This window comes from Chamaea fasciata, unplaced genomic scaffold (genome assembly GCF_029207755.1).
Source record: "Chamaea fasciata isolate MVZ Bird 193981 ecotype frontalis unplaced genomic scaffold, bChaFas1.0.hap1 SCAF_2, whole genome shotgun sequence".
Lineage (NCBI taxonomy): Eukaryota > Metazoa > Chordata > Aves > Passeriformes > Sylviidae > Chamaea > Chamaea fasciata.
The window spans coordinates 10431404-10456646 of record NW_027094087.1 but is presented as its reverse complement, the minus strand read 5'-3'; the positions used below and the strand labels follow the sequence as shown (position 1 = coordinate 10456646).

Here is a 25243-nt window from a genome sequence, read left to right as displayed (position 1 = left end):
AATTCATCACTATTGATCAAACTTTTCTCTTAGCAGAGATAATCCTTCAAGGTCTGCAAGTCTTTTGCATAAACTGAATTTCTGTTAGATTTAAAAAGCCATGTATGGTGGTCACCATAGACTTCTCTCTTACTTCTGAGCTGTATCCACAACCTGTGTCAAATCACTGAAATAATTGTAGAGACATCCACAGACACTGGTAGCCTTTGGATGAAGCCCTTGATGACAGCATGTGTATTATTACATCTACAAAACCAAGTTTTCTGGGATGAAAATGCAGTGAACACATACAGATCCCACAGGCACAATAGTGGAAACACCTGCCTTGTCTCACAAGGTCAAACTCAAATTATCAGCATGAGATCCGCCAGCCTAAAAGCATCGTTGTTGAAAAGTTGACTGTGGATGTCACACCATTGGGCTTCCATGAAAAATTATGGAGACAAACAGAAAAGAACTGTCATCCCAGTGGATGTAATTCTCCACTGCTCCTAATTCATTCCACCGGAGGGTAACTGGTACCTGTTGCCAGACTAGGAAGACAAGAACACTTCAGCTCTATTTGAAGTTCATTTATGTCTTTTGCAGGGATTTTTTTTGTTTGGTTGGTTTTTTGTTTTGGTTTTGATTTTTTTGTTTGGTTGTTGTGGTTGTTGGGTTGTTTTTATACACAAATCCCTTATTCCATAATTCAGTGGGCTGGAGAGCTGATCTAAGCAGGGTGTAAGAGCACTGTGGGTGCAGGTTATTATGGCTAACACAAGACATTGTGGCTGGGGGGAACCACTAAGGTTTGCTTTAATAACTCGCCGTTTTAATTTGGTTTTGAACAATATTATGTCAAAAGCAGTGTCACTATGTAGTTTTTAATTTAAGTGCCCCACAATTGTTTGTGATTCAGCTGCAAACAGCTACTCAATATTTTGGATTAGACTGTAGGAGGACTTTGGGGCAAAAAGCTGAACACTGAAAGATTTAATTTCCAGAGTAAGCTCACAGAGCGTCAGGATGTCGTGTACAGAGATGCCTGCAGGAGATGAAAACAAGTTATCCTGAGGACCAGAAAGAACCCAGTTATGCTAATCTGGTGTTGCATGAGCACTGCTTAACATGAATTATGGTGGTCCTGGAAGTCCAGCTAGCTGTATAATGAAATAAACAACCAGATTGTCAGACGCCAGGCCCTCAGTGACTTCAGGCAGATTTGCAGGTGCTTAAGACAAAATCTGGACCAGGACCTTGTGTGCCTCTTTTGAATATAAATTTTAATGCTCACATTCAGACACTTTTTCCATGTGAGAGCTAAAGAATCTAAGTCACTCAGAATTATTCCCTGAATTACTCTTTCTTTTCCTGTTAATTGTAGGGAATACAATGCAATCAGTCTCGCCTGCCTACAGTTAGTTCTTGTGGATCTATATTTTAAGTAAGCTGTCCTTTTGCAAGCAGGAGAACTATTGATGCTGTAAGGTATTCCACAGAAGCAATAAAGATGCCAAATTAGGATTAATGAGAAAAAAACCCCAACACATTCCTACTGTTTTCTAATGACTTTAGAAAATGTGGTGTGATTAGCAAATATTTTTCTTCAAGTTTTTTTTCTCTCTGCAAAATATCTGAGTGATCCTGATATCTGTTCTGATGGAATCTAATCATTAGGGCTGTCCTACAGTTGTACAGTGGGTGGGGTACTTTGCCTTAATTGGGAGTTAAAGTAGATCTTTCAAAGTAAGCTTGCTTAAAATATTTTTTCAGACTTGTTTGACCTATTGTTGCTCATTGTTGTAGTGAAGGTTAATACCCTTCCGATCTAAACATTCCTTTATTGCAAGAGATGGGAGGATGTTCATCCTTTGAAAGCAATTTCTAATCTAATCCAAGATAAACAGATGTCAGTTGAAAAGATCATTTTTGCCCTTCCTTTTTCATATGAATATTCTAGACTTTGCTGCTGTAAATTAGCTGGGCAAGAGGAAAGTCACAGTGGGGTTCTGGGTTAGTAAACTGAGGACTGAGTACAAAAGAAGAAATGAGCACAAATGAGTTTTCTTTCTGTGAGTCAGTTTGCCAATTTTTTCTGCAGTCTCACTTCAAAGCAGTGTAAGATAAAATGTATGCTTAAGTGATATAAGATTAACTTCAGAGAGTCAAAATGTCAGCTCAAAACACCAAGTGCAATTCAAATAATATTCCTCATAAAAGCATAAAGCAGGACATTTTAAAGCATGTTTTCTCTCTTTTGGTCATAATTCACAGAAGATAATATTATTGCTGATGGAATACATTTGCTCCAAGGAAAGAAGATAGAAGAAACAACATGTCAGGTGAAACAACTACTCTTTTTTATCAGAATCTAAATTTTCATTCAAATAAAATTTCATTTCTTGTTTCCATTCAGCATTCGCCTAGCCCAAACTTCATACTCAGTATTCCTCTTTATTTTAGAAGCTGATTTTAAAAGAAGACTCTGGTGACTTCCAAAGTTGTTCATGATTTGTCTTATGCAGGCCATATGGATTTCATTGCCTAGAAAGCCTTTTCCTTCCCTGAGTGAATACATTTCTGCTAAATTGATGTGCTAAAACTGTGTCTGGCGAGATCTATACTAAGTGTTTACATCTGTCTTGCATGATCTATATTGGCATATGTATCCTGGTGCTTTCTGAATTTCTATAAACATATACCATACTTCTTCCTAAATCTGTATTAGTCATCCCACTGGCACGAGGAATTAATGAATTCCAACCCCTGGGTTTGCATCATCATAGCAACAACATAAAAGTAGTACCAACCCATCAGCTGGTGAGCAGCAGAGGTGAGGAGAAAGACTTGCAAGCTCTGGAATTGGAATGACTGCTGTTTGGGTTTTATTTCACTTCCAGCTCAGTGTTTGCTCTGACAGTGTTTTACTTCAGTGCCTATCCGTGGCAAACCAGCTTAGCTCTGCTGATTTCACAGGACATAACAGTTTACCCAGTTTGGGACTAAAAATATGCCACAAACCTGTATATATGTGTGTGTTCCAAATGAGGAATTAATGCAATAAAATTATTCAGAAGCTGAAAATCTATTGAATTTTCCTTAGCATAAAAGTTTTAAATTCAAGGTGAGCATTAAACTTTGGAAAAAGCTCTGAGCTGAGCTTCCTCTGTTGTTTCTATACAATGTCAGGAGTCCTTTTAGCTGTTTAGGTTAAAACCAAGGAAAAAATGTAAATTCATCACCCTCAAGGCATCTGAGATAAGACAGAGAGCTGTGAAGACCCAATGTTTAGGCAGTGCTCAGCTCTAGTGTAGGTCAAAGTCGAGATGTGGGTTTAAAAAAAAGAGTCAAATGATCTGCATATCGGGGAACAGAAAACCTTATTGGAAACCTGTGCCTGGAAAGTCAGTGTGTCCCAGGTTTCTCCTGCTTTCCCTCAGGGTTTTATCTGTCTCTGCACGGTTAGTTTGTTCCCATGATTATCTCCTCTCCCAGCTGACAAAAGAGTATCTGAGGACAAAGGAAAGGAGAAAAGAACACTTTCCTCTCTCATTCTCTTTCTCTGATTTCTCTGATTTCTTTCTCACATTTCCTAGGTATTCTGGAGAAAGATCATTCTTTGATTTCCTACTTCCTTTGATTTTTGAGTTCTTCCTTTAGTGTGAGGGATGTCTGGCTCTGCCCCTATCCTGCCATGACATCCTTTGGACTGGCTCCTGATAAAGATCATCATTCCTCAGACATAGCAGACAATGGAGGGAAAAAGGGAATAAGGCCTATGTTTGCTTTAAGTATAAGCTCCCATAAAATCCCTTAAAACTTTTCCCCATTAACCATTTGCCCCATTTTAGAAGCAAAGTCCTTTTTTTGACTTCTCATGGCATTTGAAGATGCTTTTTTCAGGTGCATGAATGATAAACTATAGGGGCTTGGGTCCCTCCAATCTTTGGTATCAGTTTAAGACCTGTTGCACTTGCTTTTTAAAATAAATTCAGGTTTAATGGCATTATTTTGAATTTTAGTGATTGTTACCTCTTGAATTCATGATCATCAAGGTAGCACTGATATAACTCTCTTTTAAGCTTCCAAAATAGTCTGATTATATCTGTATTCATTTGCTGCACTACATTATGCAGGCAAACAAGGAAATGCTGAGAGAACAGCATTATGGGGGAAGCTCTTTTTCTGCAAAATCAGCACAAATTAATGTCCTTATGAAGTGTCTGTCTGCTGATGCACACAGCATGGGGAACAGACAGGAGGAATTAGAAGTCTGCATGTAATTTCACAACTGCAGCCTCAAGATGACAAAACTGTGTGGGATAGCTCACACAACTGAGCTGTCCCAGAAAGTCCAAGGAATTACAGGCAACTACTCCCAGGAATGTGACAGAGCAATGGGCACAAACTGAGATACAGGAAATTTCACTTGTCATAAAGAAAGCCCTCTCCTAGCACAAGAGGTGGTCAGACACTGATGGAGCTTCCTAGAGAGGACATGAGAAGTTCATCTTTGGAGACATTCCTGTCAGGAGATGGACCTATACCACTTGCTCTGGTGACCAGTTCTGATCAGGGAGCTAAACTAGACAAACCCCAAAAAAGTGCATTCCTACCTCAACTGGTCTGTTTGTGATTTTGTGAGCCATGGAAAAGGCAAATTTATAAGCAGGAGTAAATGGCACCTTAGATTCTTTTTTCTCTTGTGGAAGGAAAAAAAAAAAAAAAAAAAAGAGAAAGCAAATAAGTTTCCCTGAGTGCTTCACAAAAGCTTTAATCCTTCTCCATTTCCTAAATTGACATTCATTCATTCCATTCATTCTGTCAGTGCTGGAAAAATGGGGCTTGAAACAGAAGTACAGGCTGAGGGATACAGCAAGAGCACTACTGCAATAATTGAACCTACCATAAAAGTGCCTTTACTTTCTGCATTTATTTTTCATACCTTTGTTCTTATTTACTCATGTCTAGTAGGGCTCCCTTGATGGCTTGAAGCCTTTGTAGCATATTGGGAAGGGCATAAAATATCAAGTAACGCAATCTTTGGGCTAATACATTTTCAAAAATGTTTCATGCTTCATTTCTCACGTAAATTCTTAGGTTGCATTCAGCCTTCAACGTGTCATTCACATTCATGAAGGAAAAAGGCCAGTGCTCATAACTTCCCTGCTGAGTTGTAGGCACTGTCAGGCTTGCCCCCTAGGGATTGCAGCAGTGCCCCAAGGAAGGTATATTCCCCTGGTGTTCCTCTCCTGAGGACACTGTGATCAACGAATCACTCATGGGCAGATGAGGAAAGTGGGAATAGTCTTGTCTTAGTTCTGAGGATGGTCCCATTTTATCCACATTGTTCATCCACTTCATACTCACACCCCTGGTGCTCAACATCCCAGGAAAAATGAGGTGAACTAAACAAGATCCTTTTTAGAACTGCATCAGTGATGCTCCTCATCTGGGGGGCTGCTTCTGAGGGAAGTCTTCTCTGGCTTTCCTGTTTATTGAGCAAGGAAAGACAAGATCTAGGATGAGGTACATGCATCTCATTCTATAATGCACGGCTCTGCCATGGTACCACTTTCACTATGATGTCTTCAAGATGTTACTGAGTCCCAGATAAATGAGGAAATCAAGTCAGCTCAATACCAAAATAATTTCAATGGTGGCAGCTGGTGTATGTCAGTTATTTGCTTTCATATCCACACAGTACCAGGCTGAAAAACAGTTGAGCTCTTATCTATATTTAATTACATGATGCCAATTATGCTTATTCATCCTATGTAAGTCGTATTTTTTTTTTTAACTTTTCTTACTGTCTAGGTGATAAACTATGAGCAGTGGATCCCACCACGAGTTCACAATCCAGGTGTGCCTGGCAACAGTGAAATGGTGAGTTGCCATGAAAATTATTTTTTTCTCCAGCAGCTGGGAAGAACAGGCTGGTTTTTCTGTCCTATATGTTCCTTCTCCAAAAGCTGAAAGATCTTTATCCGTATCCATGTTATTAATCATGATATCTCTTTGTCTTCTGTAGAATACCTTATTATTGCTTTGCTATTAATCATTATATTTCTTTATCATTTATAGAATATTGTATTATTGCTGTGATTCCCAGGACAGAATCTGCCTATTATCCTAGGCTGCTGAGTCTGACTCTGCACTCATTTTAAACTAGTTGGAGTACCAGAAAAACATCATGGGAATATTTAAAGGTCAGATATAGATGGGCAGGAGCACATGAAAGAAGTATGCACAGTGTTTCTCTATACACCAGTTGACCATGGCTCCATCAACATTTTTAACAGAAAATTTATCCAAATTTGGTGGTTTTACAGAACTCTTTTAAACAGAGCAAGAAGTTGTCTATCATCACATATTATTTTTAACATTAATTTTGTGCAGCCATGTTATTACTGAAACTTTCCAAACATTTTATGATACCATAACAATTAGCACTGTGGACACAGTAAACACATGCTAAGCTTTGTCTTCACAATATCACACTGTGCTCTGAATTTAAGTGCACTTGTAGCCATGATTAAATCATTGCACTTCTTTGGGCAAGACAAAGCAGCAGAAGAAAAATCACAGAGATTAGACTGTGCCATGACTAAATTCTTTATGCTGAGAAGTGACATGCTGTGCAAGTAGTTTTATTGAAATTAATGCAGTTACACCCAGGAAAGAGAGTGCTCAACAGGACTGAGATTGCAGGAGTCTGACCAGCAGTGTTTTACACTTAGCTTCCAAATTGCTGTATTTCTGTCACCAGGTTAATCCTCATAACATCTCACTGTGCAAAGATTTCTAAGGTATTTAAAATACCTTTGTATAAACTGGAAACAGTTTATCACACACAATTCAGGTCTTTTTTTCTGTAATGCAGTTTTTAAATGTATATTTTTTTGCGCTTCAGTATTCCTGCACACTTCATGCAAATTATTTGCAGCTAAAGGATAGTCTGTGATTTATTTTTTTAAAACAATTCATTTTAATTTGTGGTGTGACATGATTTTTCATCACTAAACCCCATTAAGTAGGGAGTTCAATAATATTCTTGGTTCTTGTTCATGCAGGAATTCTTTCCTTATAGATAGCTTTGCTTATAGATTGGGGCAAAGCACAGTTCACCTGATTGTCTGGTTTCTACATCAAAGAATGTTTGGATAGGCAGATAAAATTCCATATTTGAATGCTTAGGTAAGCGAGAATAAAATACTGTAAATTTAAAAACTGTCTTACCACCAGCTAATACTGCATGAGACTTTTTCTCCATGAAAGAGAGTCACCGCATTTATTATTTAAGCACTTAAGACTTTTCTCTAACAATAGACTCTATGAAATGAGTGCTTTTAAGGAAAAGAGGATTAGAGTTTGCCATTAATGAAATTATCTGAATAGATTATCTTCCATTTATCTTGATGTCTCCATGATGAAAATCCCAGATCATAAATCAAACTCATCATGTTGCTTTTGTGTCGTTACTTATAAGTGAACAAATTATTATTGCTACAATATGAGAGCAATATTAGCATTTTAAACCACTGTGATTTATTTTGCAAAGACTTCTCACAATGAGAGACAGAAAAATTGCACCTCGGTTTCTCTCATTAGCTAAGGTAAAAAATGCGTTCCTGCTATCTTGAATTTGGGAGAGGACAGAAATCTACACACAGGTGAAGGACAGAAAAAGCACAGCAGAAAGTTGGTGCTGATGAGCTGATGTCCACACTGTGTCATATGGGGGTGTAGAGTACTGTTTGTATTCAGTAATGCTCAGGTATTCAAGAAAATATGTGAACAGTGATATGAATGCTGGCCTAAGCCTGATGGTTCTTGTGAGTTGGCTTTTCCCTGTTTTTTACCTATTACTCCAAAGCAAAGAAAAGCCTGACTTTTAAAGCATTGTGTCAGTGATCAGTTCTTTGAACCTAACACTTTGTCATTCTCAAGATAAACACCATGTTGCCCTTAGTTTTTATTTTTAGGCTTTGAGTGATTTTAACATCTTTTTGTTTTGTTTTGTGTTTTGTTTTGTTTTGTGTTTTGGTTTTGGTTTTGGTTTTTTTGGCAGGGTACAGAACCAGACAATAAAGCTGAGTCCAGAGGAACATTAAAAAGATTGCAGAAATTGGTCCGAACCAAGAAAACAAGTACACAAAGCTTGGAAGATGTCAAGCACGTTCTGGTTCCCCTCAGTAAGTACAGCATCACATCAGCATTCTTTCCAACATTTGGCAAATGACACTGGATTGAACATAACTGTAAACAATCCTGTCCTGGTATGTCATTCACCACCCACGATTTGCAACCCCCAACTGAGATGTTACTGTGATACCGCTCCAGCGCTGACTTCCTCATAGTGTGAAAACCTGTTTCCTGTCACACTAGCTGGAGTTTTGTAACAGTATATCTCGCAAGTGGGGATTCTAGATAAATAGAATTGTATAACAGCGGGGCCTCTGTGCTGGGGACACTTTTGGTTTCCTAGTTTTGTATCACATTTTGGATCAGAAATGGGAAGATGTTTTCCAGTGCTCTTCCATGGGTTAGTAGCATCTGCAAGTGCAGGAAGGTCTGAGGTATGGTAAGAAATTGGTCTCTCATCATACCTGAATGCCCAGGGCTGTAAGACCCAGGAATTCTGAACTCATTCTGGCCTCAGCTGACTTTCTGGAGTCTCCTATATATCTCTGATCTGACTGTGCAACAGTTCTTCCTCTGAACTTGTTTTGCCAACATTATTTTAACAGTGCATTTGTTGCACAGTGCACTTGTTTATATGAATATTTATAACCCAGTATTAGCAAAACAAGTTTAAACTATCTGTTGAACTGCTGCTCCAGCCAAATCACTGCTTGTGCTGAAACACACGAGGGGATTTTAGCAACTACTTTGTAGCTACAACATACATACAAGGGATGGAAGAGCAATAGTTCAGAAAGCTTCCTGAACTTTTCCAGCTCAACTCATGCTCTCTGAAACTATCAGCAATATGACATTCAGTTAGCAAAATTTCATAGGCAGAATTAATAAAATTTTCCACACCTTTGAGGGAACAAGACAAATCAAATGTCGAATAGATCTCACTTTTGGCTCAGAATGCCTGACCCAAAGTACAAAATCATTTCCATCTCCCTAATTTTCATAATTATTTGGTTTTGTTGGAGGTTTGTTTGTTTGTTTTTGTGAGAGTTTTTTGTTGTTGTTAATTTTTTTTAACGGAATCCTTGGCTGTTTCATTATATAGAGTGAAAGACAGCAACTAAACTAAAAAAATTAAATGTGATACATTCTCGATGAATTGCAACATACTGTAACAAGTATTTGCATTTTTAAAGATACCTTACAAGATGCTTATCTCTCTGAAGAGGATGAAGAGGCATTAACTTCTTGCATGAAGCTGACAAAACCTCAGGAAAGGAAGACATGGAAAGACAGCACAAGGAGAAAAGAAGAGGCCGAGACCAGGACAGATTTTATTTCTGCGTCTCTGGGCCGTGCGTACACTTCCAAACTTAATAACTTAGGAACAATTTCAATTCATTCCGAAACAGAATTTCACTTGTGGAGTGACTGGAAGCCTTTTCCTGACAACCAGCTCTGTCCTTGTGACTTTTTAATTTCAAAAATAGAAGAATGGGAGAACTGTACTTGCTCTTCTCATCAGCCACATCTTACATATTCCCTAACTGATATGGATCTACAGTACTCCTGGGTGAGTGGAAGTGGTTTCTTTGTGCTGATATGCATAAAAATTGGAAACTTTTTTGCTCTGATTCAGCATTAGAGAGATGCTGTCATCTTCCGTGTGGTTATGAAATGCAATAAACCAAATTTAGATTTCAGGTAAATGGATGTGAATGCATTGTTCAGGCTAACACCAGGGGTTCATATAGCCCTAGGTAGTTCATTTTTAACCATGCAGACATCAGCAGCTTAGAGATGGAAGGCTCTAGGCTATTCTGTTTCTCATCAGCACACTCATGGGTTTTTTTTTTTGTTTTTTTTTCATCTGTACTATACTCATCCTTCCAGGCTTAGAAAGCTTTCTGGAAGTCTGGGCTAAGTCAGTAAGGGACAATGAGATCACTGCCATACTAGTAAAGGACACTAGAGTTATTTATGAAAATATCAGAGGTTGCAGAGGTATCTGTGTCTGTGTCTTCTTGGTCAGCTTAGCTGGTGGAGCCTGTTTTCGCAATTACCTGTGTGGCAGCAAGAAGATTCTAGGGTCAGAAACAAAGAAGCAGAGTTTAATCTCGGTCTGAAATTATCTTCCTGGATAGATCTCTGGAGGAGGTTTTCGTATTTTTATTGCTGGCTTTTTTTAAAAGGGATTTTCAAAACTAGAAGAACAAAACCAAGAGAAACTCTTTTAGGTGAGATATAGACTCTGCAACAAGGCTTTTCTCACTCTCCTCACTGGGCACAGCAGGTCTCCTGGCACTCCACAGAGTGGTGAGCACATGGAGAGGGTGACTGGTAGAGTGAAATACATCAGGGAAGCAGTAAAAAGTAGCCACTTTTCCCTTTATGCCTATTCCCTCTACAGTGCTCCAGGGACTGAGCTGTCTCTCAGTGTGAAATAAGACCAGCTCCCAGGAAAGTGCACCTAAACCACAGGAGGTGAGACACCTGCTGAAACCTGAGCCAGCTGAGTGTTCAAATGTAGGCCTGAGCAACCACAGCCTTAGATCAGAGAGTGTCCTGCTGAGAACAGCATGATCTGTGACAGGTGCCCATATAGCATTAGAAAGGTAATAGATGTGGGTCCTTACAGCAGCCATAATTCTGAGTTCATGGAGGAGGTAATTCAGTTCCTTTTCAATGACACGGTAGCTGACATACCAGGCAGGACCTGAAATGTGGGATTTGTCTAGCTGTAGATTTTCATGGGATTTGACATAGAAAACAGAGCCTAAAACTTTAACTGATGGATAATTAGAAGAAAGAAGGGAAACTACCCCTAAAAAAAAGCACCTGCAGACAGACCTGTGGGACAGAGAGTTGGCAGAAATGGGCTGAGAGCTGTGAACAAAGGCTGTCAGGGGAGTCCCCCTGCATGCCAGGAAATAGGAGTCTCTGCAGAAAGTGAATTGTGTCAGGGATGCTGGGCTCCATCTTATGCTTGGCTCTGTTAGGCAAGCAGCTTCCAGCATCCCAAGTGAAGGCTGAAGTCCCAGGTAAAAACAGTAATGGAGGTGTTGGTCAGATTTATGGGAACATAAGTGTTGACTCAAATAATTTTATTTCGATTTGTCACAAACAGGCTGTTAATGTTCCCTACCCTGGTGAGATTTGTCCTACCCGTGTTACTATTAAGTGCCAGCAAGGGGTTTAGTGCTTTTTTTCCTGAATTGTTTATTTTGCCATCTGCCTTCCTGACAGGCTCTCTGACTTTAATGTATCTCTGTGGGCTTAGTGTCTTTAGATTTAGATTACAGCCAATGGCAAGACATCTCATTCTTTGCATCTGCATTCTGCCAACCAGCTCAATTGAAGATTACAAGGGCTGGATTTTCAGTTTTGCTGTTTAAGGATCAAAAAGCGGACACTGGTGGTTTTGCTGTGAGAGGATCAGACAGAGAGGGTGGTGCAGATGTTCTTCCTGATGTTGATTTACTTGTTAGAGTAAAATCAATATATTCCATAATGCTCTTCCCCATTCTGTGAGAGAGAAGGTATGGTTTCATTTTCTTGACCTGGTAACTCCACTGTTGTGGAGGAGATAGCTGGAGATGAACTATCAAAATACTTGTTGGTATGTCCTGAATTGAGACTAAACTGGTAGATGCAAGACAAAGATCCAAGACTCTACTATTCCATCAGCAAACTGGTGCTTATCTGGCTTGGGGTACAGGCAAATATCCAGATCAGACAAATATTATCCAGACATATCTCAACAATGCATGCAAAGCTGATCAGGCCTGGCCTTTATTAATAAAGCTTGAGCGGCAGATAGTAAATTAAGTAGTGCTCTCCTGTAATCATGAGGAATGACCTGGATCTCTCCATGACAGATTGCTGTTTAGAGAGACAAAATATGAGTAATCCTAATTCCCTTCCTCCAATTTCTTCCCCTGACACCTTTCTTCCCTTCCCTTCCCTCATCCTTTCTTCTGCCTCAGCACTTGACACAGCCTCCCTTATGGTGCTTCATATTGACAGGTTTTGTCACCTAAACCAGTAAAAAGGCTCACAGAGGTTATCTAGGCAAGGACTGTGAGAACAGACTCCAAAACCTATATCCATCTTCAGCTCCAACAGCCTTCAGCCTCCCCCAGTTAAGCCCTCAGTAACCACCTGCATTATGTGCACAGCCTCTGGCACAGGGATATTTCAGAACATTCACATTTCACCCATCCTGCCATGGTGCCACCATTAGGTTCTTTGTGCAGAGTTAAATTAACCACAGGTGCATATATATATACATATATATATATACATATATATATATATATATATATTCATAAAATTGAAATTCAGCTTACTGAAATATAATTAGTGGTTGGCCAAAATTTTGCTAAGGGCAACATAAAGTATTGCTTTTCTTGGTGTGTCAAGCTTGCCATGTGAAATTATTGTTAGTGGTATCCTTTCCAGAGAGATGTAATTTATAAATAGTTCTTCCTTAGAAAGCGGAAGAGTATATTTAAAAAAAAATACAGAGTACTTGAAGGGGAAAAAAAAGAAAAATATTCTTGCGTGCTTGGATAAAGTAACTACTATGCTGCATATTTTTCTATTATCACAAAGTATATTGGGGAGATCTGGGCTGATGTTCGTGATGTTATGAATCAGCTGAAAAGCAGGCAGAGGATGGAAGAAAAGATTGTCCAGACACCACTTTAACAACCACTTGACCCCAATGGGAAAGGTTATTGGGTTTTAAACTTATTTTTATTCCTCAGGCTTAGCCCTGCAGAAAACAGTTAAGCTGTCTGTCTCAGACCAGCTTTTTCTTTTCTTTTTTTTTTCTTTTTTTTTTTTTTTTTTTGTGTTTGCTGAAAGCTGCCCTTCTGTCATTTGTATGCTAAGATACTCACTACCCTAACAAAGTAGTATACTTAGAAGTGCCGTGTCCATATGACTTTTGTACAAGCTCTTTCAGCCTTCTGTTGCTTTTTCTCAATCTGTGCAACTGCATAAGACTTTTGCAACCTCATGAGGCAGGAAAAATCTACATTCAGAAGGTTGTAAACTACAGGAGCTTGCTAGGCTTGAATGGACCTGAAAGGCGCAGTGGAGCACAGTGAGGTCACAGCTGAGGTACTCCTCTCAAAAGGGTTCCCAGATTATCCTGGACAGTCTGAGACAAAGAGAAGAAAAGCAGATGAGTCCTAGTCTCCTCTCCCTCAGTACTTTAACATGCTACATCACTGGCTGACTCATCCATTCTCCCAGTATCTGTGAAATATGCCAGATGTGCTTGTAGAATCACCCAGGCCTCCATTACAGGAAAGGGAGAGGAGAAAACATCCTCTGTTTCAGCAGGCAGTTACTGGAAGTGGGTTTCTCTTCTCACACCTTAGCAGCATGGTTAAATTTTACAGAAGAAGGATTTAGTCATTAATACCATAAGAATAATTATCTGGTGCAACCTGTGTTTGGCATTTCAGTGAGAATGAAACATGAGGGACATTTCCCAAGACTAAAAAGACCTGGGATTTTGATGAGGAGAAGAAAAAATCTAAAGGTACTGCAGAGGAAGATGTATTTTCTCTCCCATTTTCAGGTTAAGAAGAGATTAGAAAGCTTTGAAAGATTGTTTTCTATCTGATATGAATATATTACATTGTGGTGGAATGAACAATAAGTTTGGGGAAACTGCAAAAGAATTTATGCCAATTCCTTTGTTCATTCTCTCCATATTCCTCTCAGGAAAGTGTTATGATCTTATCAGGATTATGTTTGCCCTGCAGTTTTTGGCCATGGTTCTCTGCCATTTCAGTGACCTTGTGGCTTTTTCCTTTCCTCCTGGTCTGGCTTGCTTCCTAGCCAGACAAGCCATTTCTCAGCATCTCCCTTTGACCCTTAGGGGACATGAATAGTTTGACACTCCTTTTTTTTTTTTTTTTTTTTTTTTTTTTTTTTTTTTTTTTTTTTTTTTTTTTTTTTTTTTAAGAAGCACTCTAATTGTCAACCCTGGCTTTGTACACTTCCTTAATCTAATTTTTCCTGACATATTGTACATAACAAGTTCTGGTTGCTGGTTGCTCCATGACAGCCTTGCTTCCTTGCTGTGGTTGCTCTCACGCTGCCCTCTGCACCTCTCCTGCTGCTCCTGATCACTTTGGTTCTCAAAGACATGCCTGAAGGTTTATGCAGGCATTGGGTATCTGTGGTAGCAGTGACTGGTCACTGCTCCCTGGACCAGTGGAGTGGTGAGGATGAGTATGGACAGCCAGTAATGAGCAAACAGGGCGGAGTGTTCTTCTCCAGCAAAATGTGCTCCAAAGCTGAAAGTTGTATTTGCATTGCCCAGAGAATTGCTGTGGGAAGATTTCTGCTCCATTTCAGCCAGCAGTTTCTGCTGCACACCAGAATGCTGTGGGCTTTAATGGACTTTCTGACTGCTCAATTTTCTTAAGCAATATGACTGTTTTCTGCAGTTTTTCCTTTCTTCAGCTAATATCTTTCTGTTCAGAGACATCTGAACATGCCTTAGAAGAGCTTTCTCAACTGCATTTTGAATCCTCATTTGGCACAAATACATCACTAAAAAGAATGCCTGGAAATCCCCAAATTGCTTCTCTGAGACACCAATTTTCAGCTGCTCTGGTCACTCTGGCTGCTTCACTGTCAGTAACAAGAGGTCCTTTTAAAAGCTATAGCTCTTGTTCCTATTTCAGTGACAAGGTAGGAAGCCAGATCCTCACCAAGTATAAATCTATTTTCTGTGGGTGTTAGAGAGTCCTGCTCAGCTGTAGGCAAGCTGAGGCCCAAAGTCTTTGCCCAGGGAGGAGATAAAGGGCAGCTGAAAGGCAGTAAGCAAAACCAATCAAGACCATGATATGTATGTTCAGGTGACAAGCTGTGGCTAAGACATGAAAACAGGATATGTTTCCTAAAATACAAAACTGTCCCCAGCTGCTTCTCTTTCATCCTGTCATATCTTCATTTACAAAGCCCTCAACAGGTTTCCTGTTGCTGTTTATAACATTCTAGATAATTTCAGTGGTTACCTTGCTCTCCCCATTGGTCCGCAAGCTGAACTCTTCTCCCTCTGTATTCAGCACTTCTCTTACAAGGTAAAGAGACAGCTAGAAAGACCCCCATGATGCCCAAACTGCAGACATGGGATATGCAGGAACTGATAGACAAAAAGGAACAGTGCTACAAAGGCACTCATTTTTCCCCCCTTCAAACCCCATTCCAGAACCTTGTTAAAACTTATTTTGAATTTTAAGATTTATGAGTGGGTAGGGATTGTGATTTATGCCAATCTGTTGTAGTAAAGTGCTGGTGACATCTGAATGGCTTTGTTTTATAAACTGATGAAAAGCCAAAAGCCCCAACTAAATTTTCAGTATTTACTTTTCCTGGAAATAAGAAAAATACGGACTCAGAAAAAAATGCTAGTGAACTTTGTGCTAGTGAACTTTAGAACACTCATTTTCTTGATGCTTCAGAGTCTCTAGAGTTTTACTTTTTCTACTGTCACAGGGACCATTGTTCAAGAAATAGTTACAGTAACAAGTTGGTAAACATTATAGGGTTAAATACAAATTCAGTTAAATACAAATAGTGAGGGAAAAGCACTTTTTAAAGTGCAAAGATTATTCTCTCAAGCTTTGTGCTGGGAAGACTGGGAGGGTGTCCAGCCTCTCTAAAGATGCACCATTGCACTGTGCTGATAGCAAATATCTGCCACTACCCTTGCACTTCTTACAGTGATTTTTGTTATTTCTTGCATAGCAAAGTGAAAAATTTGGTGTCCTCATCTGTGATGACTTTGCCCATGCAGTCTTAAAGCAGATTTTAAAAAATGTGAAAAATCTGATGCTGTTATTCTTCACTATGGTAACTCTTGTCCTATTTTTTATTTTTAATACCTGACTAGAATTTTCATAGCTATGTGGGGAAGGATATCATATTTTCCATTAATCTGAGAGGCGTGTGTACCTAAATCTACCAAAAATCTTCCCAAACTTCTTCTGCCACAAACTTCTGGGCTGTTTTGTGAAGTTGGATTGCAAGTACTTGCTAGTATATATGAGGCAGAACGAAAATGAAGTGAATTCATTTGCACTAAAAAATATTTTAGAATACCACAACATTTTTAATATCGTTACAAATAACTGCAGAGCAACATTGCAATTCACCTCTGCAGATTTCATGGGTTTGCTTCTGACATAGCTGCTAGTTCCTGCAGAGCTACAGCCAGAGAGAGAAATGAAAGATTTTGGATTACTGTCAGGAATGTAGTATGAAGGGCAAAATGATCGTTGAAATTTCAGGAAAAACTGTGCACTTTGTAGACTTATTCTTCACAAATGGCATATGAATTCTCAATGGAAAAAGAAGAGTGCTACCTGCTTCATGGACATGATTAAGAGTCAAAATATAATTAAGCTAAGTGAAGTTTCTGGTAACAAACTGTCTGGTGAAAGGATGACTTCCTGCTAGCCTACTTTAGAATTGCCAAAATGATGCACTTTTGCATACTGAAGGAAATAGATTGCATTGCTTGTCTGCTGCTTTATTTACCTGCTCTGTGACAATACCATCCTTATGTGGATCTGCTGTCAGCCCAGTATAAAAGACATTCTCCTTGTTGTTTTTTTTTTTTTTTATTTAAAGAAATTATTCAAGTCTATTGTTTCTTCCCATACACCATACAAAGAAAAAAAAAATGCACATTACTCTGCTTGATCAGTGCTCCTGCTGAATGAATCAGCTAATACAGGCTGTGTTTTCATGCTGTGTTTTGCTCATGCATAAGCTCCTGGCACTGGCAGGGACATTTTGACCAATGAAACCATCAGGCAACTTTTAAAATTGTTACATTGCAATTTATCTCCTCACACAAAGTAATGCAGTTTTACTTTTGTGTAGATACACTTTTGAAACCTAAATATTTTCTAGATCTTGTGCTTGTTGAGGTGGTGGCAAGCTTTTCATTTGTAGCCAAAATATTGAATCTTCGCTGTGCTTGCAGTAGCTTGGTGCACTCCTTGTGTGTGCTCATCTTCATGCAGGAGAACGAGCAAGCTTACCTTCAGATTTCCTCAGAATCCCTGATGAAACTATAATTAAAGTGCTACCCACGAGGCTAATTAGGTAAGGATTTTGAGGCTTTGGTAAGGAAGCCATGACTGAAGATGACTCAAGGATCCTTACTGACCTTAAGTAACAAGAATAGCTAAGTGGTGGCCAGCGGTGCACAGCACAATCCCTGAGACTCCTTGTCTTCTCCTGTAGCTGATTCAAATGGGTCTCCTTTTGGGGACATCAATTTTCTGGAAGTTCTGAGATGGCTGATTATGTTTGCTTGCTTCTTTTGTGAGTGTAGATTAAGCTTGTTATTCTCTTTGGGAAGTCACTTTTGTAGACTTTACAGTCCTCCCTAAAGCCTATTTGAAATAAGCCTTTCATAAATCAGAAGAAATTAGTTCTGTGTTCATCTCCCTCACACAGAAGTGAAGGGAAAGTCACATGATATCAGTGCTCAGCAAAGACAAAAATGGAAGAGTGAGGATTTTCAGTGCCAGAAAGGTACTAAGGTTTCCAGGGCTGCAGCATTATTATAATGAATGTGTTTCAAAGCCCTTTAAAAGAAGCACTTCTGTTGTGACATTCTCCAAAAGCAGGGCATATCTTGCATAATTCCAAACTTGTTTTTAGAAACTGAAAATTTAATGTGAAAAATGTGTGTTCATCCAACTTAGGAAAAATACTTGTGGGTGAAAAAAACAAGAATAGGGCCTGAAAAATCAGACTGTAAAGGAAATAATGAACAGAGTGGACACAGCTGTAATTCCGCTATTTAAATACTTTCAGATGTATGGACAGATCATTGGAATACAATAGACCAGAGCTTTTTGGGGAAGAAAAATGGACAGTGATTTGTATCTGATTATTCACTTTTATTTTGAAAGGAATTCACCTATGGTAATGAAATTTCTGGACTGTTTTTCTGTAGACATTTAATTGATTGAAGAAGTTCACCTTCCCTAATACATAAGGAAAGCAAATTGGAAACCTGAAAATAACATGATTTTTTGCTGGAAGTGCTTACACTCCAATCCATTTGAAGAAATCTGGCTGAATAATTTTTGCAAAAGAACCAAATTAATTAGGTTAAATGACGTGAAACTTCTTGTTTGCTTCTGCTTACAACTTATCTTTGATAGCATAGCACAAGAAATGATGACAAACAGTGTGTGGGATGTAGGAAAATCAAGAGTTCAGATAGTTTAAGATCATGAGACAGAAACTTTTGCAGACATCTTGAGTGTTTCTATATTTAGTTCTAGATTGTGTAAGTGTTTTAATACCTAGATTTCCTTCTTCACATTCATGCTTCGACATAATTCCCCTAAAAATTATGGCGGCATAGTACTCAGATTTTCCAGTCTGAAAGACATGAAATCAAACTCCCTAAACTTTGCTTGCCGCTATATTTGCTCAAATTTTCTGCACACCTTACCACAGGGTCACACCCTGAGAATTACTCGCAGTCAATTATCAATTGCAAAGTAAATAACTTTTAACACAACTTCTTAGTGCTCCCCTGAACCAGAATGGCAAAATGAATCCTTACTCCAGTTCCTTATAGCAGCATAGCCTCTTTAAACCCATGAATCATGATCCAGTGATTAAAGATGTAGATAATGCAGATCCAACTCCCTGCACTCTTACAGACAACTTGTGTGAAATCAGACAAATCACTTCTCTTGTCTGCCTCGGGCTTCATTTGCAAACTGGGGATAGAGTGTTCTCATACATATCAGATGGTTGTTGCACGAGCAAGGATACACATTCCAACTTTTGCCCTGTAAGGGCACCAGTTCAAACAGTTTATTTGCAAGCTCTGACATTGTCATTCAGATTCATAGTTTGCACTAAATTAGACAGACATTCAGTAGAGAAAATGTGGTAAATGGTAAAACTGTCTTATAAAAACTGCACCATGAAACACATGCATGCAGGGGTGACAATCAGGTATCACAGATAGCAATAATTCTACCTTTCCTTGGCTTCAAAAGTTTGTTTTCTTCCTCTAATGAGTTTGGGTGTGTATGGCACATAAAGGTGCTGATATTTTAGGCGTGTTTGAACCCAAAGATATTCCAAAGGTTCTTGTGAACTTTCCCCTCACAAACCAGAGGAGCATAATACTAAAGTTCCTCTCCACCAGTGTTTACATATATCAAGAACCCAAAAAAACTTGTTGTAAACTAGGAGGCCAAAATTTAGCTTTCAGAGTTTCCTCCTAGAGTGAGGATCCTCTCCAGTTTGCTGTCTGCAGCTCAGTAGAACTTTCAGCAGATCATGGAGCTGTTTCCAGGAAAGGTTTTGTTGCCTTTTCATCAGCTTCTGCTTTCTGTGGCAGCAGTAAGGTTAAGGAAACAGAAACCACACAAAATTCTATATGTGATAGAATAGAAGGCAAAAAAATGTTCTCAAGGGAAGAGGTATGCATGGTATGAGTCAAAGGCTCATACAATTTATAAGAAGTGAGAGGGGAAGGAGTTTGATAATAGAATGAAAAAAGGTAAAGATCAGTGGAAGGAATGTGGAAGAAAAGGGGGATGTTTGTGAAGAGGCAAATCATTACTCTCTGCAAAGCACAATTTTGGAGACAGCCTTCCGTTTCCATTCCCTTGTCTCCCCAAAGACAAGTTACTGACACATAAGTAATTACCTTAAACATACTGAGCACTGTGACTGTCCCTGGGAGTGCCTTTAGACTACAGCCCGAGATAAAGCATGTTATCTCAAACCCTTAATGAAATAAATTTATGTGACTGTGCTTCACTTCATCTTGTTGATGGGCTGAGAGCAAGTCCCCACCCTGTCAGTGAGGCTCAGCTGGCCTGAGGCAGCTCAGTCCATTGTGACTATTCAGCCACAGCCTGGAGCATCCCATGAAATCCTGACCGAGGCAAGAGGGGCACTAGCCACAACCAGCACAGGGTGCAGCCATCTCCTTGCCTGTCCTCAGTGCCAAAATCCAGCAGGAAAAGCATCTCCTCTTCTTTGTCAGGGAGCTCAGAGTGGCTATAGCTTGCCCAGCCTCCCTCACTCATGCCCTGGAGCAAGCTGATGGATCCAGGTCACCTCCTACACCTGCCAGACAAGCACAGAGCATGAGCCAGGCCACCCTACACTGAGGCTCAGACCTGGATGTAAGAGTAAATCAGCCTCTCAAGACTCATTCCCATTGTGTGTGATTGGGCAGGTCTGCTGATGGAGCTATTTTGACCCACATCCTGCCAGATTTTGAAGGTATTGCCATTAATGTTAGTACCTGAATTAAGTTTTGCTACAGTAAGCCCACAGGTCTGGTACAGAGCATGGGGAGGTGAGGAGGGAAAGAAAGATTAAGGTTGCAAATAACCACATTTTCTTGATGATGAAAACTCTGTGTTTCTGCTGGCTATCAGTCAGGTATCACATCATTTAAATGGGTAGAAACAGATTTTTAAAACCAATTACAGATCTTGTCCTTCTCTATCACTTTCAAATTATGATTTTCACCATGTTAAAGGAAAAAGGGAGAACAACATTTTCCTCTAGAATTGGTATGAAATCCAAGCCTTTCAAACGAATGAATGAGCAGTGTGCTGTGTTATTCCATTTCCTGTTAGCCTTTACACAGCAGTCCTAACGCTGTGATGGCACAGCAATGTGACACTCTGACACCGGTGAAGAAATTCAGCAGGAGATGTTTACTGGGAAAAGATGGCTCAAACTGCAGAGTTTTCTGACAGCAGGCTGGCATTAAAGCTAATCAGAATTTACTTCTGTTGATCTTGATTCTAATCAGAGATAGGCTGGCAGACATCATGTACATATCTTGAAAAAAATCCCCTGCTCCACTGTCAGTGCTGCTGTGTTAAGCTGGTCTTCTAAAAACGAAATGAAGCATGTCATGTTTTGTGTATGAGATTAAAACAGAGAGTCTAAATTTATTTTTATATCAGTTTCCTTTATTGAAAAATCTCATATCTGAGCTTTCTAAATAGATGTACAAGGCAATCATCATTATTTATCCGTAAATGCATTTCTGGGAGGCTGAGCTTTAGCTGGATGACTATAAAACAAGTCATACAAACCTGCAAATTCCATGGGATAAAATGCCCTTGTAGCTGATTAGTAATCACAGCATTCACTAAGGGAGTCCACTGAGATGTTCTAGGTATGAACACTGCAGTGTAGCCTCGATTTTAACATTCACTCTGAGAAACGATGTGGTTGCTTCCCTGCACGTCTGGACTCACAGCAGCAGCAGCATCCTGCCAGTTGCCTTCTGTCGCTCATCACAGACTGTAACGTGTTTTCTGCTTTCAGAGTACACGAATTGTACAGGAAAACCACAAGTGACGCACGTTTCTGTAGCAAATCATTACACGGGTGCTGGGTAAGACTGTGGCTTCTGCTTTACAAGACATCAACCTTGCTGACTTTGAGTTTTCTCACCAGGAACATCTGGATTATATAGACACAGCTTTGGCTCTTACCCTTCAAACTAATAAGAAAGGGGTTTGTTCAACAGGTGAAAGCCATCTCCTTGAGAATCCTTATGTCACAGTAGTATCCGTTTTTATTAGTTTTACTGCTAACCTGACATAGTGTAGGTATGACTGATCTGTTCATCTACTGCTAATGCGAGAGAATGTGTTGGGATCAAAGCTTGAGATAAGTTCCTTCAATTTCCCTTCAGGCCATGTGATGTTGGGAACATGCCAAGGACACAGTCTGAGAGCTTGGCAATGAGACACTTTTTCTCACTCATAGAGAATCAACCACTCTTTTGGACCAGACACCTCTTTAAACTCTGGTAGTGGTGTTTCTATGGCCTGTCCCTGCCATAATTCTTCATGACTACATTGACCTTAAAGGTAAAGGATAAGCATAAAAGAAGGAAGAATCACAGTAATATTTTTTCAGGAAGAGAAGGAAGACCAATAGTCTGAGAGGCCAAAATCACATTTTCTGGGACTGGCATGATAAGGATATTCCTGCTACTCTGTACCTGATGGTTGCTTAAAACAACTTAGACTCCCACTCTTTGTGGTGTCTTACACCTTTTCATTTTAGGTATGTCATTAAAAATCCACCCAAAGTAAATGATTCAGCAAAAATTAGGTTTTTGAAGCACAATCTTGGTGCTAGTTATTCACTTTGCTGGATAGCCAGGTTGATTAAGTATTATAGTTTGTATGGGATAGGAGTCTTCTTGATATTAGTCAAAACAGCCACAAAACAAAACTGCAAGCTTAAAATATTCTTTAATCATGTCCTGTCTCTCTAAAACTCTTAGCTTCTCCATTTTCTATTCCTGATGAGAAAAGCACATGGGAGCCTATTCAATAGGAAATCATACACCTTGTTGCATGAAGTCCCTAAATATTTTGGACCAATTTTCAATTCTAAGTTCTGGATAAGGAGTTTTCAGAGAATGTGAAAGTCTTAAAGATGGGGCTTTAAGCATCCAGTTCCATTCCCCAGCATCCCAGTGGAAAACCACAGCCTTGATCTTTGGCATTAAAATGAAAGTGAACGTGTTGTTTAAATAGTTACAGCCCAGCCTTCAACTTCTGTCTTCTTTCATGGGTTGTTTTCGGGGACAGAGGTCTTGACTCCACTTTTCCACATTTGTTCTTTTTAGTTTCTGAGGAGTCTTTGCTTATGGAGAGAGCTCTGCTGAGGATTAGTAGACTGTAGCTGCGGCTGGCTCAAATCAGACCAGGAGAGGGAAGTATCTAGCTAAATTCTGGCCCATAATTAATACATTTGAGGAAATTGTGTTCTGCTCACGAACAGTCCTTGAGGAAATAAAGATTAAATTTGTTGAGTAAATTATTCACTGCAAATTATTCACTCAGCTTCACTTGCTGTTCTGAGATTTCTGCAATATCTAACTGAGTTAGATGGCATGGGGAGATGCATGGCCAGAAAATCACAGGCTGAAGGCAGGATTCCTCTCTTGTTCAAAATATGTCTTCTTTTAATTAAAATAAACAGACTAAGAAACTCTGGGCTTGTTTAGTATTAGGGAAAGCAATGTAGATGCCCAAGGTTTGAATCTCCAGTTAAACTTGGAGCAGTTTTGTCTGGCGGACAGTGAAAAACGAGTTACTAATACAGGGAAAGTCTCATTTAATTTACTTTTTGACAGGTGGCCAGTGTGCTAAGCCCTTCAATCTACTTCACGCCCTACTTTCTAGTTTTATCAGAATAATCAAGTGTTGAAAGGATAAGTTTACTCTTGCAGTTTAGTCTGGAAGTGATCTCTCCTCTCAGGGAGGGTAACTGGATGGGGCCCCTGAGGGAATATGATACCATGTGGGAGGGAGGCACATAAAGCACTTGAACATCCAGGACCATTCATCATGGTCCATTCATTACAAGTGAGTAATGATAATAATAAGCTATAAGGGATGTGGACCTTTTATAAATATAATGATGGTGGGAATCATTCTCATGGGGTCATCTTAATTATTTTTAAGTGGATAGCCTTTTTGCCCATACGACTTTCCAGATAAAAGAGTGACATTGCCTGGTTGTTTCAGGATAGAGGAGTCAGTCCAAGCCCCATAAAAATCACCTGAAAAACTTCTATTGATTTCACTGGGATTTGGATCAGATTCAAAGCCCAGAAAGGAAATGGAATAAGTTACATGCAGTCAAGTCCAACAGAAAACTAAGTATAAGAATTTTTCTTTTAATTTTACACAGGTACTCATTTCCCTTTGAAAAATTACCTTCAAATGCAGAGGATATAAGCACCCATCTTATTATTCATTTTTAATTCAAAAGAGCTCCTTTTCAAACTTAACAGTTAACTAAATTAAATGAACTTAGTGTTATATATGTTTGATTTTCTTCACTTTGTTGCTTTTTAAAACTGGTGGGTCAACCTTCCAAGGGCAAGAACATAATCAGGTCAGCCTTCAAGCTGCTATAATTTTTCTGATATGTGGATGAGGAAAGGAAATAGATATGGGTGGGTACTATATCTCTTGAAATAGCCTCTTTCTTCCTGTTTAACAATAAATATTCTACAGAAAGGAAGCTCATATATTACTCTTCAGCTGAGTTCCCATTTTATTAATCATGAAGATTTTAATAGTGGCCTGAGACAGGAAATCACAGTCTAACGATCAGCAGAGTCTGATTTAATCCTCACGTTTGCATCAGATTAAAAAGAAAACCAATATACTGCAATGTAAATCTATGGAGATAAGAATCAAGTTTAATTACTATTAAACATATATACAGCTTTTGTAACAACTTATGGCCCTACTGAATTCCTGAGGCTGATTAAATATCCATGGTAAAACCTCCTTCTGCTTAGAAACTTAAACTGATGTTTCAGGTGGTGTTTTCAAATATAGGGGAAAATATCTCTGAGTTAACCATTATTAATAATTAATTATTATTAATAATCTCAATTATTAGGAACTTTGGTGGATATGTTATTTGCAATAATAAAACCCTCACATTCAACTTTGGTTTAAATTACTGTTGTTCTGATTAAAATGGGAAGTGAAGCATCATGGGCTGAGGTTCAAAACATAATCCACTGCAACTCACAAACCTAGAGAGTGTTTGGGCCATATTTGACAGAATTCTGGTACCTTACCTGAAGTTCCTCCGTCCCTTCTTACCAACCCCATCTTAGAAGGTCTGTAAAGGAAAACCTCATAATACCACCAGTGTATAACAATCATTCCTTCATCAGTCAGTCTCAGTCCACCCAGCTGCCCACCCACCAGAACCCAAAAAACCCTCCAAAACTTCTCTTAAACATTTAAAGAGAAGTCCAAATAACAAACCAAAATAGGAATTCATCTGATGAGCATGTCTTATCCCTACTTGGAATATTCCTGTGGTAGAAGAGAAAGAAGAGGTTTTTTTAAAAAAGCTTTTATTTATGCCAAAATGATGAGTTAAGGCTGTTTAGAATACATTTGCTTGGAAAAAAAAATGAAATAATAACAAAATTTTTTAAAAATCTACCAACCAACCAAACAACAACCCAAACCAAACCAACCAACCAAACAAACAAAAAAAACAAAACAAAAAA

The 25243-nt window shown here is 39.1% G+C and overlaps 1 protein-coding gene across 1 annotated transcript in view; it reads left to right on the top strand.

Annotated features, from left to right (window-relative positions):
• SAMSN1 (SAM domain, SH3 domain and nuclear localization signals 1) overlaps positions 1-25243 on the top strand; it is a 91872-nt gene that overhangs the window by 30343 nt on the left and 36286 nt on the right. The window contains exons 7-10 of the mRNA XM_066208508.1: positions 2257-2324; positions 5800-5868; positions 8054-8177; positions 9351-9697. Coding sequence (XP_066064605.1) covers positions 2257-2324; positions 5800-5868; positions 8054-8177; positions 9351-9697 — 608 coding nt within the window. The remainder of the gene's footprint in view (positions 1-2256; positions 2325-5799; positions 5869-8053; positions 8178-9350; positions 9698-25243) is intronic.